This window comes from Heterodontus francisci, chromosome 17 (genome assembly GCF_036365525.1).
Source record: "Heterodontus francisci isolate sHetFra1 chromosome 17, sHetFra1.hap1, whole genome shotgun sequence".
In the NCBI taxonomy this organism is placed as follows: domain Eukaryota; kingdom Metazoa; phylum Chordata; class Chondrichthyes; order Heterodontiformes; family Heterodontidae; genus Heterodontus; species Heterodontus francisci.
The window spans coordinates 49,678,193-49,694,122 of NC_090387.1; the positions used below are offsets into that span (position 1 = coordinate 49,678,193).

The 15,930-nt window shown below is 43.1% G+C and overlaps 1 protein-coding gene across 5 annotated transcripts in view; it reads right to left on the reverse strand.

The window, feature by feature from the left end:
* si:ch211-212o1.2 (uncharacterized protein LOC492735 homolog) overlaps positions 1-15,930 on the reverse strand; it is a 138,801-nt gene that overhangs the window by 47,536 nt on the left and 75,335 nt on the right. For all 5 annotated transcript variants that reach the window (XM_068049393.1, XM_068049391.1, XM_068049392.1 and 2 more), the window contains one exon: positions 11,220-11,311. In XM_068049393.1, the coding sequence (XP_067905494.1) occupies positions 11,220-11,311 (92 nt within the window). The remainder of the gene's footprint in view (positions 1-11,219; positions 11,312-15,930) is intronic.

The window sequence follows — 15,930 nt, forward strand, 5'->3', positions numbered from 1 at the left end:
GGTCAATGGGAACACCCAGGATGTTGATAGTGGGGGATTCAGCGATGGTAATGCTATTAAACATCAAGGGGAGATGGCTAGATTCTCTCTTGTTGGAGATGGTTATTGCCTGGCACTTATCAGCGCAAGCCTGGATGTTGTCCAGGTCTTGCTGCATATGTACATGGCTGCTTCAGTATCTGAGGAGTTGTGAATGGTGCTGAACATTGTGCAATCATCAGCGAACATCCCTACTTCTGACCTTATGATAGAGAGGTGGTCATTGATGAAGCAGCTGAAGATGGTTGGGCCTAGGACACTACCCTGAGGAACTCCTGCAGTGATGCCCTGGGACTGAGGTGCTTGACCTCCAACAACCATAACCATCTTCCTTTGTGCTAGGTATGACTCCAACCAGCGGAGTATTTTCCCCCTGATTCTCATTGACTCCAGTTTTGCTAGGGCTGCTTGATGCCATACTCGGTCAAATGCTGCCTTGATGTCAAGACCAGTCACTCTCTGACTGATTCCCTATAAAGCAGCTAGATTTAATTTTGAGTAAATTACATTTTAACAAGCAATCCATTCGGGGAGGATATGATGTTGTTAGCGTTTTAGGGAAGGGGAAGCCACAGAGGAGTTTGAACATGAGGATGAGAATTTCAAAATGGTTACACCAATCATGGGCCAATGTAGGTCAGCAAGTACAGAGTGAAAGAGACATGGTTCACGACTGGATACAGGCAGCAAAGTTTTGGATGAGCTTAAGTTTGCAGAGAGTGGAAGGTGGGAACCAGCCAGAATAACATTGGAATAGTTAAGTATACAGGCAACAAAAGCATGAATGAATGGTTCAGCAGCAGAGGGGTGAGGGATGGGTGGAGTCAGTGATATAATACAGATGGATGTAGATGGTCTTAGTGATGGGGTTGGAAGCTCAGCTCAGGGTCACATAGAACACTGAGTTTGTCAACGGTATGGTTCAACCCAAGGTAAAATTACAGGGGTAGGAAGACAAGCCATTGCAGGAGATTTTCTGGTTTTGACTGGATAGGCAAGAGTAGAACCAGGTGAGGGCAGTCTCACTCAACTGGTCAATGCAGGAGAGGTGTTGGAGGAGGATGGTGTAGTCAACTGTATCAAAGACTAGAGACAGTTCAAGAAGGTTAAGTTGGAATAGTGCACCACAGTCACAGGTACATAGGATGTCATTGGTGACTTTAATTATGGCTGTTTCAGTGTTGTGGCTGAGGCAGAAACCTGATTGGAGAGGTTCAAACATGGAGTTGCGGCAAGATGGGCATGGATTTGGGAGATGACAGCATGTTAAAGGATTTGAGAGGAGAGGGAGGTTGGACTTATGGAATACTGGACAGCATCTTCCAGTATTCAGAGATCAGCAGGATGGGTCCCAGGGCAGAAAATAGAGGATCTGTGCAACACGTGCACAATCCACATTAATAAGATGAGAAATTCTGTCCTTTTTCCCCCAAGTCCAAATCATCAAATATACACACAAAGAACAAAAACGTTCCCAGCACTGACTCCTGGAGGATAATGCTTTACGGATGTCAAGGGGTGGGCCACAACTGATGTCAGACTAACTGATTTATAGAGATTATGCTTCTCTCCCTTCTTAAACAAATAGTGATTACTCTCCCATTCTCTTCACTTGGTGTATAGGGTTATTATTTTTCATTTGGTATACATTGATGTTATTGCTGTAATTTTCATATCTTTGCATTCTTCCCTTGGGTAATAGCATGAAGTAATGGAATGATTTACAGGCTGATTAACAGTCTGAGGCCACAACAAGAACAGTCCTCCCATGGTTGCAACCATCTTTATACCAGCCAATAGGATGATTAGTCCTATAAGGCGGGCCTGTATGAAGAGGTGGGAATGCTACCACTCAGCCAAAGGCTTACTCCTATTATTAACCTAATTGCTTTCATTATCAACCTAAAGTGCCAATTGTACTGAATTTTTGCACCACTTCTCCACTGGATCTCAAATTCACACATTTACCCATATTTAAACTACTGCTTTTTTGGAGGTGATTGATTCCCTATAAAAGTAGCTAGATTTCGTTTTGAGTAAATTAAATTTTAATAAGCAATCCATTCTGGGAGGATATGATGCTGTTCGCTTGTATCTCAAGTAGAATTAACTAGAGTATTTTTTTCATGCACTTTCGTGAATTGGTGATGAATCTTCCAATAGTATCAGTGAATCTCTTAAATGCTTGGCTGAACTGAAAATGAATCCAAATCATACTTTTGAATGTGGTGGGGGAAGGCAGAGAGGAGGAAGATAGAGTTGTTTCCATGCAGGCACTACAAAATATTCACATAAAATGCAAACGATTGGCATGTATGATTCTACAACCATTGAAAATGTCTGTATAAAACATTCCTGAACTAAGTCAGCGCTCTTACAATAAGCAGCAACTTTTACATTAAAATGTAAGTCACTCCAATTACTTGCTACAGGCCTGTGGTATACACAACAGTGTGTAGATCTATTTGATGAGTAAAATAATTCACAATCCTGCTACTGCTCACAGATATGATTTACTATTTCTATATTTATCGTACATCCTTTTTTTATAGTATTGAGACCTGAAAGAGTCATGGCATAGCAAATGCATAAAGTAACCTGCATTAGTGGGGAATGAAATATTGAGTGAAATTGTACCTGTACTCGATACACATGAGAAAATTGGGCTCACATTGTCACTTTCGTACGGGGACACTTGCGCCACATTCCTCACTTCAACAGACATGAGCCTGGGCAGTGGCTTCTCAAATGGTAGTGAAAAGATTCAGCAGAAATATGGGATCAGGAGGCACATCGATAAGGATAACAAATGATTAATGGAGTAAAGGGAGTAAGCAAATTGGTGGAGTATGGAGGTCATGTGGTACTCCTGCACAAAAAAGTTCAAGTCACCTTCTCCCTCACCTTCCTGCTTTGAAATGGAGCATATCCCTCTTGCAACAATTCTATTTTAATGAATGTATTTACTTTTTAAATGTCACTATGACAAAGAGGTGGCGTTCTCCAAGGAAGTTTTCAGCTAGCCCCTTAAGAAAATATAGAATATAAAAAATGATCTATCAGAGCACAAAGGGCAAGCTAAAAGCAGAAGCACATTGGAGTCTGCAGAACAAATAAAATCAAATGTGGTGAAAGACAAACTAAAAATTAGAATGTCAAAAGTACCAAAGAATAAAGAGGCCACAACAGAACAGCTCATAGACCTAGTTTGGTCTGTTCCAACTATTCAGCAAACTTACAATAAGAAAACATTTCTCAAGCCAGTTTCTGCTTTCAGCCCAATTGAGACCGTATTCAGTTTGTGTCAAGACAAATGCCCCAGAGTTTATGCAGAAGTCTGCCCCCAGTCAGTATGTGCATTCATCCGTCCAATAAGCATGTCCAAGGTCAAATACTAAAAGTTGTTATTCCAAATCCCAAAGCAAGTAATAAGTGCAGCATTTAGATAATTGAAAAAGTTACAAGAGGCCAGAAAGCCTCTTTTGCCACTCCCATGCATTATGTGCATTTTGCTTTCCCATTGAATCTATGCCAACCATTAAATCTCTTCAGGGAGCTAGCTTACCACAGATAAAGTATGGAAGAAAATAAAGTTCTTAAGTCTACCAACCCTCAAAAGATATAGAGTCAAAACATAAAGATATCAGTTCAATATTATTACTCAGCCATCCAACTCTAGCCAGTTGCATTCCACAGATGCCTTCATCATTCCTGCAGGTTAGTTGCATAATTTCATTATCCATCTCTATCCTTATCATTATCTTTAAAACCTTCAATGCTATTCTGAAGCAGATATTTATCCAGCATTTTGTTGAGAGTCCATTTTACATGTTCACGACTCCGCCAGTTGAAAAAATTTTAATCTGCAGTCTTGCATGAGGCTCATTACTTTTATGCTCACAATCTATTAAATAAGTTGATCACATTTACATGAGCCATCACTCTGTGTTGAAGCCTCCAATTTTCTCCAATGAAACAAGCTCAGCTTTGCACTGTGAACTCTATCCAATACATCAATATCTCTTCGAAGATGCCTACAATTTCACACAATATTCAAACTTTGACATTACTGATGAATTGTAAATCAGGGGTAAAAAAACCTATTTTGACTCACAATTAATTGTTCTCAAGATGCGTTCCAGTGCATGCTGAGCCTTGTTGATAACCCTGCACACTGACTGGCTACTTTCAGTGCATGGGCAATAATCAGACCAAAAACCCTTTTCAACTTTAGACCAGTTATGACTCTGTTCCAAATTTGTAACTAATACCAACTTGCATATAATTGTAAGTTGAGTCTAATTACTTGATGGTTGGACCCTAAAGTGTGACTCTAATGAATGTAAGAACTGCTGGTGCAGCTCTTCTGAGGCAAGTAGGGATCACATCAAGTCCCAGCTGTGTTAATCTAATGTGCTGGGAGGCTCCAGTGAATTTAGTGCATAGATAGACTGCAACCTCATTACTCAATGTACACTGTACAGACAAGTGGTTTACATACAAAGGGAGCACTTGCAAGAATCCTCTACTGATATAACACAGGCGTTTTACCTAAAACAGAGTGTTACATTCCAACTATCTTTATGGTACCAGTGATCTAGATTTGCTAAAACCTGCTCCCTGCTCTGGTGTCACAATTGATTTTATTCTCCTGCAGCTTAGCAGTTATAGTTTGCAGCAATAAAATTCTACATCTCCACAGTCCCCAAATAGAGTCCAGTAAAAAAAAAACCTCTCCAGAATATGGCAATTTAGAGAGATACAGCACTGAAACAGGCCCTTCAGGCCACCAAGTCTGTGCCAACCAACAACCACCCATTTATACTAATCCTACATTAATCCCATATTCCCTACCACATCCCCACCATTCTCCTACCACCTACCTACACTCGGGGCAATTTACAATGGCCAATTTACCTATCAACCTGCAAGTCTTTGGCTGTGGGAGGAAACCAGAGCACCCGGCAGAAATCCGCATGGTCATAGGGAGAACTTGCAAACTCTGTACCCAGAACCGAACCCAGGTCGCTGGAGCTGTGAGGCTGCGCTGCTAGCCATGGCGCCCTTGAGTTCAGCACCCAAATTATTTTCAGTTTAAAAACATTTACTTACTTGAACTAATTTGTAGAACAAGCTGAAATAAGTGACAGTAGTATTTTTAATGCTACCCTGCTCTTCAGTTCAAATTTTAGCATTTACATTTTGGTTTGAAGATTGAGGAAAAGTACTGTATAATAAAGGGTACAATTCTAAAAAGGGTGCAGGAGCAGAGGGACCTGGGAGTATCTGTGGACAAATCATTGAAGGTGGCAGGGCAAGCTGAGAAAGTGGTTCATAAGGCATATGGGATCCTGAGCTTTATAAATAGAGGCATAAAGTACAAAAGCAAGGACATTATGGTGAATCTTTATAAAACACTGGTTCAGCCTCAACTAGAGTATTGTATCCAATTCTGGGCATCGCACTTTAGGAAGGATGTGATGACACTGGAGAGGATGCAAAAAAAGATTTACGATAATGGTTCTGGGGATGAGAGACATCAGTTACGTGGATAGAGTGAAGAAGCTGGGGCTGTATACCTTAGAGGAGATTTGATAGAAGTATTCAAAATCATGAGGGGTATGGACAGAATCGATGGGGAGAAATTGTTCCCATTGGCAGAAGGCTTGAGAACCAGAGGACACCGATTTAAGGTGATTCACAAAAAAAAAAACATGGTGAGTGGTTAGGATCTGGAATGCACTGAGAGTGTGGTGGAGGCAGATTCAAAAGAGAATTGGATAATTATCTGAAGAGAAAAGGGCGGCACAGTGGCGCAGTGGTTAGCACCGCAGCCTCACAGCTCCAACAACCCGGATTCAATTCTGGGTACTGCCTGTGTGGAGTTTGCAAGTTCTCCCTGTGTCTGCGTGGGTTTTCTCCGGGTGCTCCGGTTTCCTCCCACCACCAAAAGACTTGCAGGTTGGTAGGTAAATTGGCCATTATAAATTGCCCCTAGTATAGGTAGGTGGTAGGGAAATATAGGGACAGGTGGGGATGTGGTAGGAATATGGGATTAGTGTAGGATTAGTATAAATGGGTGGTTGATGGTCGGCACAGACTCAGTGGGCCGAAGGGCCTGTTTCAGTGCTGTATCTCTAAAAAAAAAATGTGCAGGGCAATGGAGAAAGGGCATGGGACAAGCTGAATAGCTCTGAGAGAGCCAGCACGGACACGGCAGGTCGACTGGCCTCCTTCTGTGCTGTAACTATTCTATGATTCTATAGAGAATATCTTTATAATATCTATGCTGGAGATGTGCAAATAAGATGTAAGACAGATATGATAAGCTAGTAAAATTCCTGTTCCAGATTGGATCACACATAAATATATCTATATTAAAAGATTAGTTTATGCACATTTCCTGTTTAGTCACTCATTGTCACATTGGGCTGGATTCTATGTGGCTACCACCGAGTGCGGTGGCGGCAGTAAAAGATGGTGGCCTGCACGCGCGGCATTCCCTCCACGGAGCTGCCGCAATCTTAAACTCGGCGGCTCATTAACATGCCCGGGGCAGCCACCACCACCACCACCCCCCACCCCCCCTCCCGATGATGTGGAGGGAACAGGCGAGCCATCCCCAGCAATGGCATCTGGCGCCAATGCGCAGGCGCCATTTTTAAAGGCCTTAGAGCCCTAAATGGCAGCTTGATTTTTTTTAAAGAGGCAGTGCATTTCAAGAAATTAAAAATAATGTAAAAATTCTTTCCATCCCCTCTCCCACCTCCCCCCCATTAGCCTTACATTTAATTCCTTGCCCGCTCGCACCCCCCCCAAAAATACTTATCTTGACTATGTGACCTTCCCCTGCAAAGTTCATAAACTCTAAACTTTCACCCCTTCTCACCATCCCCCCAACCAATCCAAAGGGTTTGACCCTGCTCCCCCACTCCCGCATTGAGAAAAGTACCTCCTTCCCCCCTCCCCACAGGAGTTGCGCCTCATCTCCCCGGACAGGGATCCAAAGGCACGTTGATGCCGGCCGCTAGGATGAAGATTTCAACCTGCTGTCTGAATCGCAGCGGCCAGCATGCTAATGAATGGTAAGTGCCCATCTGCATATTGTATTGCGGGTCTCATCGCCGAGCAGTGGGGTGGCTGACATGAGGCCTCGCCGCCGCCACTAAGATCAGGATGGGCCTGCCGGCGTAGAGGTCGGTGGCGAGCCTCATCCGGAGTGATCTTCATGTTCCCCCGCCACCGTTCCTGACGTCGAGGTCTCTATAAAATTCAGCCCATTATTTCCCAATGAATCCTCCCAGTTCCACCTTGATTTTTTTCCAAAAATATACTTTATTCATAAAAATCTGTAAAAAATAGATTACAAAACAGTTCAAAACAGCACCAAGTGTTGACATTCCAAAAAGTGCAAAGGAATCAGTTTTCTTCAATACAGGAGTGAGTTGCCTCACAACCCTTCCATTCCATTTTTTATGTCATGTACATTTTACAGCAAACCCATATTTGGTGTATACAGCCCGAGGGGTCTCCCATGGGTCCAGCCCCTCAGTTCACTATGGCAGGAGGACCTGACACTGTGGTCTTTCCCCATTGAGCCTTTGCTGCGGCTGCCCCCAGCTTTAGTGAGTCCCTCAGCACATAGTCCTGGACTTTGGAATGTGCCAGTATGCAACACCTGGTCGTGGACAACTCTTTGCACTGGAAGACCAGCAAATTTCGGGCTGACCGAACAGCGTCTTTCACCAAAATGATGTTCCTCCAGCAGCAGTTGATGTTTATCTCGGTGTATGGCCCTGCAAACAGCCTGTAGAGCACAGACTCCTGTGTTACAAAGCTGCTTGGGATGAACCTCGACAAAAACCACTGCATCTCTTTCCACACCTGCTTTGCAAAGACACATTCCAGAAGGAGGTGGGCAACAGTCTCTTCCCCATCACAGACACCTCGAGGGCAGCGTGCGGAGGGGGTGAGACTCCGGGTGTGCAGCAAAGATCTGACGGGGAGGGCCCTTCTCACCACCAGCCAAGCTACGTCTTGGTGCTTGTTTGAAAGTTCTGGTGATGAGGCATTCCGCCAAATGACTTTGGTAGTCTGCTCGGGGAACCATCTGACAGAATCCACCATCTCCTTATCCCATAGGGCCTTGACGACATTCCGTGCAGAACACTGCCTGATGGATTGGTAGTCAAAGGTGCTTTTCCGCAGCAACTTTTCCACGAAGGATAGGTGGTACGGCACGGTCCAAGTGGATGGAATGTTCCACGGCAATGTGACCAGACCCATCCTTCGCAACACCGGGGACAGATAGAACCTCGGCACATAGTGACACTTAGAGTTTGCGTACTGGGGCTCTATGCACAGCTTGGTGCAGCCGCACACGAAGGTGGTCATCAGGATGAAGGCGGCGTTGGATATATTTTTGTCGCCTTTATCCAGAGGTTTGAACATTGTGTCCCTCCGGACCCAGTCCATTTTGCATCTGCAGATAAAACAGAAAATGGCTCGGGTGACCGCCACAGCGCAGGAGTGGGGTATGGGCCAGACCTGCGCCACATACAGCAACAACGTGAGCGCCTCACACCTGATGACCAGGTTCTTACCCACAATGGAGAGAGATTGCTGCTCCCACATGCTCAGCTTATGGTGTACCCTGGCTGCTCACTCCTTCCAGGTTTTGGCGCATGCCCCAGCCCTTCCAAACCATATCCCCAGCACCTTCAGGTAGTCTAACCTGACGGTGAAGGGGACAAAGGGTCGGTCAGCCCAGTTCTCAAAGAACATGGCCTCGCTCTTGCCGTGGTTAACTTTGGCTCCCGAGGCCGGTTCGAACTGGTCGCAGCTGCTCATCAGTCTGCGAACAACAGCGGATCCGAGCAGAAGACGGTGCCGCTGTTCATGTACAGGGAGATTTTTACCTGAGTACCTCCGCTACCTAGATTTTTTTTTATTCCCAAAATATACTTTATTCATAAAAATATGTAAAAATTACATTCCTACCTAGATGTCATTGTGCTCTACAGGCTACCCACCCGAGTCTAACCAACAATGCACTATCACCCAAAGATTCTTCCCCTGCTGCATCTCCTTCACTCTCAATCTGCCCCAACTGTGCCCATTGGCCCAGGTAGCCTTTTGCTCACCATAACCCACAAAGAGGCCATTTTTCCGCTATCTCCAACTTGACAGCTACAGTTGCAAGTCTGATTCTGGCCCAGTAGAAGTGCTAAAATCACACACTTAACCAGAGGCATTAGATGGTACCATAAACTCTTTGTTGTTGAAAGAAGTATTGATCATTCTGCAAAGAAACGAGCCATAGAAAGGCTTTGCCGAGGCACTGTTTTAAACAGCTAAAGCTGGAGACTTGTACCGGTGTAATGAATTAACAATACCAGTACTTACCCCAGGCCATTAATGTTTTTAAATAAGCAAATATTGTTTTAAAATAAATCCCAGATATAGGCCTCCTCCTTGGAGCAGTGTCCCCATCCATTTCAGTGCAGCCTGCACACTGGATTAAATAACGGCAATCACCTTCAAGTAGTTGAGAATTGTCAGTCTCCACCTAGTATTTTGCACAACTGGGAAGACTCAGAAGGGAAAACACAGTCTCCAAACAATGTCTGAGACAGTTATTGGTTTTAACTTGTTGCAGTTTTAGATGCACCACAAAACACTCAAGGAGCTGATGCTGCCAGTTGTGCTGCAGAAATAGGTAAAGATATTCACTAAATAAGATCCCCCAGTCAAAATATTCACTGCACAGAGTAATTAGATTTACTTTCTATTCAATGAGATGGTGTCAAGTTCTGTTCAAATCAATGGCATTCCAGCCTGTAACGAATACCAGGCTCTAGGAATGAGGCATTGCATTGGGGACTATTCTGCAGTCCAGTCAGAAAAAAAGAACAGTTCAGTGTTGAACTTTAGTCCATTTTTCCTTCATTCCTTCAAACACAAAAAGCTTTGCTTTGGGGCCTGTATTTCTGGCTTTTCTGACATTTTTCTGAAAATTAATCAGCCCCTTCTGCTGCATTATGAACATTTTATTCCCCTCGATTACCAGATTGAGAGAATGAGTGGGTAACATGATCATACCCTTTTAGAAAAAACATGCTGGGTTATCCTGCTAGGGGGTGCACTGAGTCCATGTGGCCATGCCCTCTGTCTCAGCTGTCACTTTTTGAAGGAAGGACTCCTTTTTAAAACTATTTGATTCCCCTTCCCTGCTTGGGCCTCCTTGCTATACAACATCCCTGGAAAAGAGAGTGGGGGAGGGGCAAACAACCTGTTCCGAGGCCTTTATCAACACTACTTTGAAACCAGCCCATAGTAGGTGTACAAGGATGGTCCAATGTCCAATTACAGTTAATTTTCCATCCCTGTGGGGCTTTTACTCAGTACCTCCCCTAATGGTACAACTGAGATTAATTAGTGCCTGTTTACTACCCAATTAGATTATTGGATCTATAACTATACACAAAACAATTCAAAGAGATCATCAGAAGCACAATGCAAGACAAAAATTCCACAAACCAAATTTAAGACATCAAACATTGGAAAGGTTAAAATCGCAATTTTCAAATAATTTCAGAAATGCAAAATAATCACATCTTCAAAAACAGAATTATTACAAAAACAATGCTATATAAAAACCAAATGTTACAATGTTGACCCATTAAGCATAGCTTGCAAGATAACAGCTGTTTTAAAAGCTTCATCCTAACTTCACTACATTCTAATACTGCCTCTATTCAGCAGCTCTCAGCTGTGCCATTAAGCCATAAGTTGATTTCAATTAATCTGATTCAAATAAAATCTTTGGGTCATTTAAAATACTCTTTTAAGAAAGATCCTCTCAGTGCAGGACCTTCCTCTGTATAGTGCAATTCTCCATGGATTCCAATGTTAGCTCACTTGGAGTCACCTGTATATTTGGTTTACATTACTTCATGCCCAATTTACAATGAAGCTCTCTGAATTAGCGTTCAAGTGTAAATACTGGATCAGAAACATTTGCAGTGTGTGTGTGTGTGTGAGAAGAGAAAGTAACATTGTGAATGGGTCACAGAAACAAAGCACTTATTTTTAGACACAATTTTTAATTGTGGCCCAGATGTCAGCATGCTCACAAGACAATGCACACATTAAATGCTATTCATCCAGTCGGCCCTCACCTTGCCAATGACAGGGATATCAACAGAACCCCAGGTGTCTGCTCCCCAGTGAACCAGGCCGGAGGCAAAATCCGCAGTAACAATCCCAGCAACTGGAAAATATGGAAAGGATTGGAAGATCCATAATGAGCTCACAGACTGAAGCTATGACTGTTTAGATAGAATTATTTTATCCAAAGTACTGTACCTGAATTCAAATTTTAAAAACTAGCAAATTACTTTCGGTTATTGTATTTATTCTTAATACCACAACAAAAACAAACTTAATTTTCATTTTAAAAAAACAAGACATTGAATTCATAAAAACAGTAACTAGACATTGAAATCTTGAAACATACACTAAAATTATTTTTTTAAACTAGAACATATTTACATTTTTCAAGTTAATGGAGTCACATTAACAATGGACACACATTCCAACAAAGGAAACAAAGCTTTAATGCAACTAAACAAAAAAACTGAAAAAAAATGAAGACTTTTTGCTGTAATTGGTTAGCTTGGCAGCACAACACGATCAGTTCACTGAAGAACTGACACGTTGAAAGACATGGGTTTTTAGTCAACCTTGTCACCTACCCTAGTTGTCTACAAACACATATTATCATAACCCGTCTTGTAGTTTCAGATGCTGACTGATCTGCTGCTTTTTTTCCAGGATTTTGTGTTTTTATTTCTCTTCTTTGAGAATTCTTGATCTCAGGTAGAGAGCAAGTGGAGCCCTCCAGAGTGCAAAGCTGCAGAACGGGAGAGCGATCAATCAAGCACTGCATAAAGGGTGCAACTACACAGCATTGTCATTGGCTGGGCATCAGAAACCCACTATTCCATTGTTAGTATAAAGTGGAAGGATAGAAGAGGTAGTGGGAAATCTTTAAAAAAAGAACTTTTGTTAATCAAATTTGTAAATAAATGACAAAGCGCCTTATTATTATTTAATTGAACAGTGTGACTGCTTGATCTGTAAAGAACTGCACCATTCTTAAACAGCCTCAGCTGTTTACAGGTTTTAAACAACGTATAAAGGCACTTCTCCATTTGCAGCTCTGTGGCTCAAATCAAAGAATGATAACCTTTCTGCCTACCTGCTGTCTGCAGTAACAAGTCCCCTTACCTCCACGGCAAATAGCAGTCCTCCCTTCCCAGTTCCATCATTAGTATAAGGGAGCGTGTCCAAAATATAGAGGTTGCACTGGAATGGCCCACACAATTCAATGTTTGACTTTTCCTTCTCCTCCTTCTAAGGAAGCATCCAGTCTTTGCTCAATGCCTCAATACAGCTAAGATCAGACATTTCCCATGGAAGGGAAGTCATAAGTAAAAATCTATAGCCAACGTCAACGTGTGCTGTGGCACCTTAACACCTAACACTCATTGAAACACAACTGTGCAGCAGAAGACCATCCCTCCAGCATAGGCACCAATGTTCACTGTGAAATATTCATGTCAGAACTCACTGAAATACTTTGCAGTAGTATTTCTAAAAATGGAGAACAAGGTCCCAGCCAGATCATGCCTGATGTAAGTTAGTGAAGTCCATTGTGAGGACTCATTTGATGAATTTAAACACAATGCCAGCCACTTAAAGCTATGTGGCCACTCAATTGGAACCTTTTCTTTCAGATGCCCTGATTAAAATACTTAGTGTTTATTTGGAATTTTTTTTGAAGACATCTTTATTGTATTAAAAGTTTTGTGTAGGTACACAACCTGTCCACAAACTTCTCTTCCTGTTGGCACAACTGTTGGCCGCACTTTTTATTCCAATATTCAACATTATAATTGTCTATGTAATCAGGTTTAATGCAAATTCCCTACGTAAACAGGTCCTGGTGGCACTGTTGTTGCAGATTACAGGGCACCAGGTGGTGTTGTAGTCCCACTATATCATGTACCACATGATCCTCTGATGTGCCATAAGCAGTACCACAGGAAATCTACTAGCATTTCACAATAATCATGGGTTGATTGATTATGCTCCTCCTGGCAAAAGAGGGGAGGAATCCATGATGTTTTTTTTAAACCACATAGCAGCTCCAAGGTAAGGCGATTTCAGCTAGGCTTTCCAACGTACAACCATAGTCCACTCAATTTATAAATCAAAGACAAATGCACTTCATAATACTACTATTTATAGATCGTTAAAAGCAAACCAATATTTGTTATTATTTCTAAAATAGCTCATTATTTTAATGAGGTCTTCTGAAATAAAAAATGTCAGTTGTAGGGTTATGTGGATTTAAAATAATGAGACATGCAACTGTGTGGGAATCGTGGGTGCCAACCTGCATCCTACATCTCCGTGTCACCACAACATCCCTGCTGCTACACCGGCATACTCGTTCTGCCATGCTGCTTCGACTCTTATCATTTTCATTAAAATGATTCAGCTGTGCATAGCTCTGTGTCTGGTCCCAATTCATCTGTTTATTTTTTTCAAAATGCATTTCAATATTCTCTATTTTAGTAGCAATGAAGGTAAACACTGCTAGATTTAGCCAAAAAGTCCATAAAATATTTTATTTCAGGATTTAAAAATTTAATTGCAACCAAAGGAAAATATAATTCTTACTGACATCTTTTTTGATTGAGTGGAACAATGTAAGATAACCATCACTTAGACCTATATCACACAACCAACAAACTGGTGATCAGCATCAGGAATTGACAGTATGAAAGTGGAACAACTTCTTTTTAAAAATGAAAAGACAAAAAAATAAATCAGATTTCTTGCCCATATTTGGAAGTTTTAAAGAAACCTGCTAAAATCTCTAAGCCCCATACTGTGGCAATTTCCTATAAATATAAAATGCAATGACCATTATACATTCAGACTCATTTACAGCTCTAACCACAAGCACAGGACATATTTCCACTTCTGTTCAGCAGGCAGGTTGGAGACTTGTAAGTGATGGTTCCATTAGTGTATGGATAAAAGTTGCTGAAATCATGGTTATACATGCTGGACATACAGCCAACCAAATCGGAACTCAGTGATGCCATTGATTCTCTAGCCAGCGGAAAAGCCCCTGGGAAGGACAGCATTACCCCTGAAATAATCAAGAGTGCCAAGCCTGCTATACTCTCAGCACTACATGAACTGCTATGCCTGTGCTGGGACGAGGGAGCAGTACCACAGGACATGCGCGATGCCAATATCATCACCCTCTATAAAAACAAAGGTGACCACGGTGACTGCAACAACTACCGTGGAATCTCCCTGCTCAGCATAGTGGGGAAAGTCTTTGCTCGAGTCGCTCTGAACAGGCTCCAGAAGCTGGCCGAGCGCGTCTACCCTGAGGCACAGTGTGGCTTTCGTGCAGAGAGATCGACCATTGACATGCTGTTCTCCCTTCGTCAGATACAGGAGAAATGCCGTGAACAACAGATGCCCCTCTACATTGCTTTCATTGATCTCACCAAAGCCTTTGACCTCGTCAGCAGACGTGGTCTCTTCAGACAACTAGAAAAGATCGGATGTCCACCAAAGCTACTAAGTATCATCACCTCATTCCATGACAATATGAAAGGCACAATTCAACATGGTGGCTCCTCATCAGAGCCCTTTCCTATCCTGAGTGGTGTGAAACAGGGCTGTGTTCTCGCACCCACACTTTTTGGGATTTTCTTCTCCCTGCTGCTTTCACATGCGTTCAAATCCTCTGAAGAAGGAATTTTCCTCCACACAAGATCAGGGGGCAGGTTGTTCAACCTTGCCCGTCTAAGAGCGAAGTCCAAAGTACGGAAAGTCCTCATCAGAGAACTCCTCTTTGCTGACGATGCTGCTTTAACATCTCACACTGAAGAGTGCCTGCAGAGTCTCATCGACAGGTTTGCGGCTGCCTGCAATGAATTTGGCCTAACCATCAGCCTCAAGAAAACGAACATCATGGGGCAGGACGTCAGAAATGCTCCATCCATCAATATTGGCGAGCACGCTCTGCAAGTGGTTCAAGAGTTCACCTACCTCGGCTCAACTATCACCAGTAACCTGTCTCTAGATGCAGAAATCAACAAGCGCATGGGTAAGGCTTCCACTGCTATGTCCAGACTGGCCAAGAGAGTGTGGGAAAATGGCGCACTGACACGGAACACAAAAGTCTGAGTGTATCAGGCCTGTGTCCTCAGTACCTTGCTCTACGGCAGCGAGGCCTGGACAACATATGTCAGCCAAGAGCGACGTCTCAATTCATTCCATCTTCGCTGCCTTCAGAGAATACTTGGCATCAGGTGGCAGGACTATATCTCCAACACAGAAGTCCTTGAAGCGGCCAACACCCCCAGCTTATACACACTACTGAGTCAGCGGCGCTTGAGATGGCTTGGCCATGTGAGCCGCATGGAAGATGGCAGGATCCCCAAAGACACATTGTACAGCGAGCTCGCCACTGGTATCAGACCCACCGGCCGTCCATGTCTCCGCTATAAAGACGTCTGCAAACACGACATGAAATCGTGTGACATTGATCACAAGTCGCGGGAGTCAGTTGCCAGCATTCGCCAGAGCTGGCGGGCAGCCATAAAGACAGGGCTAAATTGTGGCGAGTCGAAGAGACTTAGTAGTTGGCAGGAAAAAAGACAGAGGCGCAAGGGGAGAGCCAACTGTGCAACAGCCCCGACAAACAAATTTCTCTGCAGCACCTGTGGAAGAGCCTGTCACTCCAGAATTGGCCTTTATAGCCACTCCAGGCGCTGCTTCACAAACCACTGACCA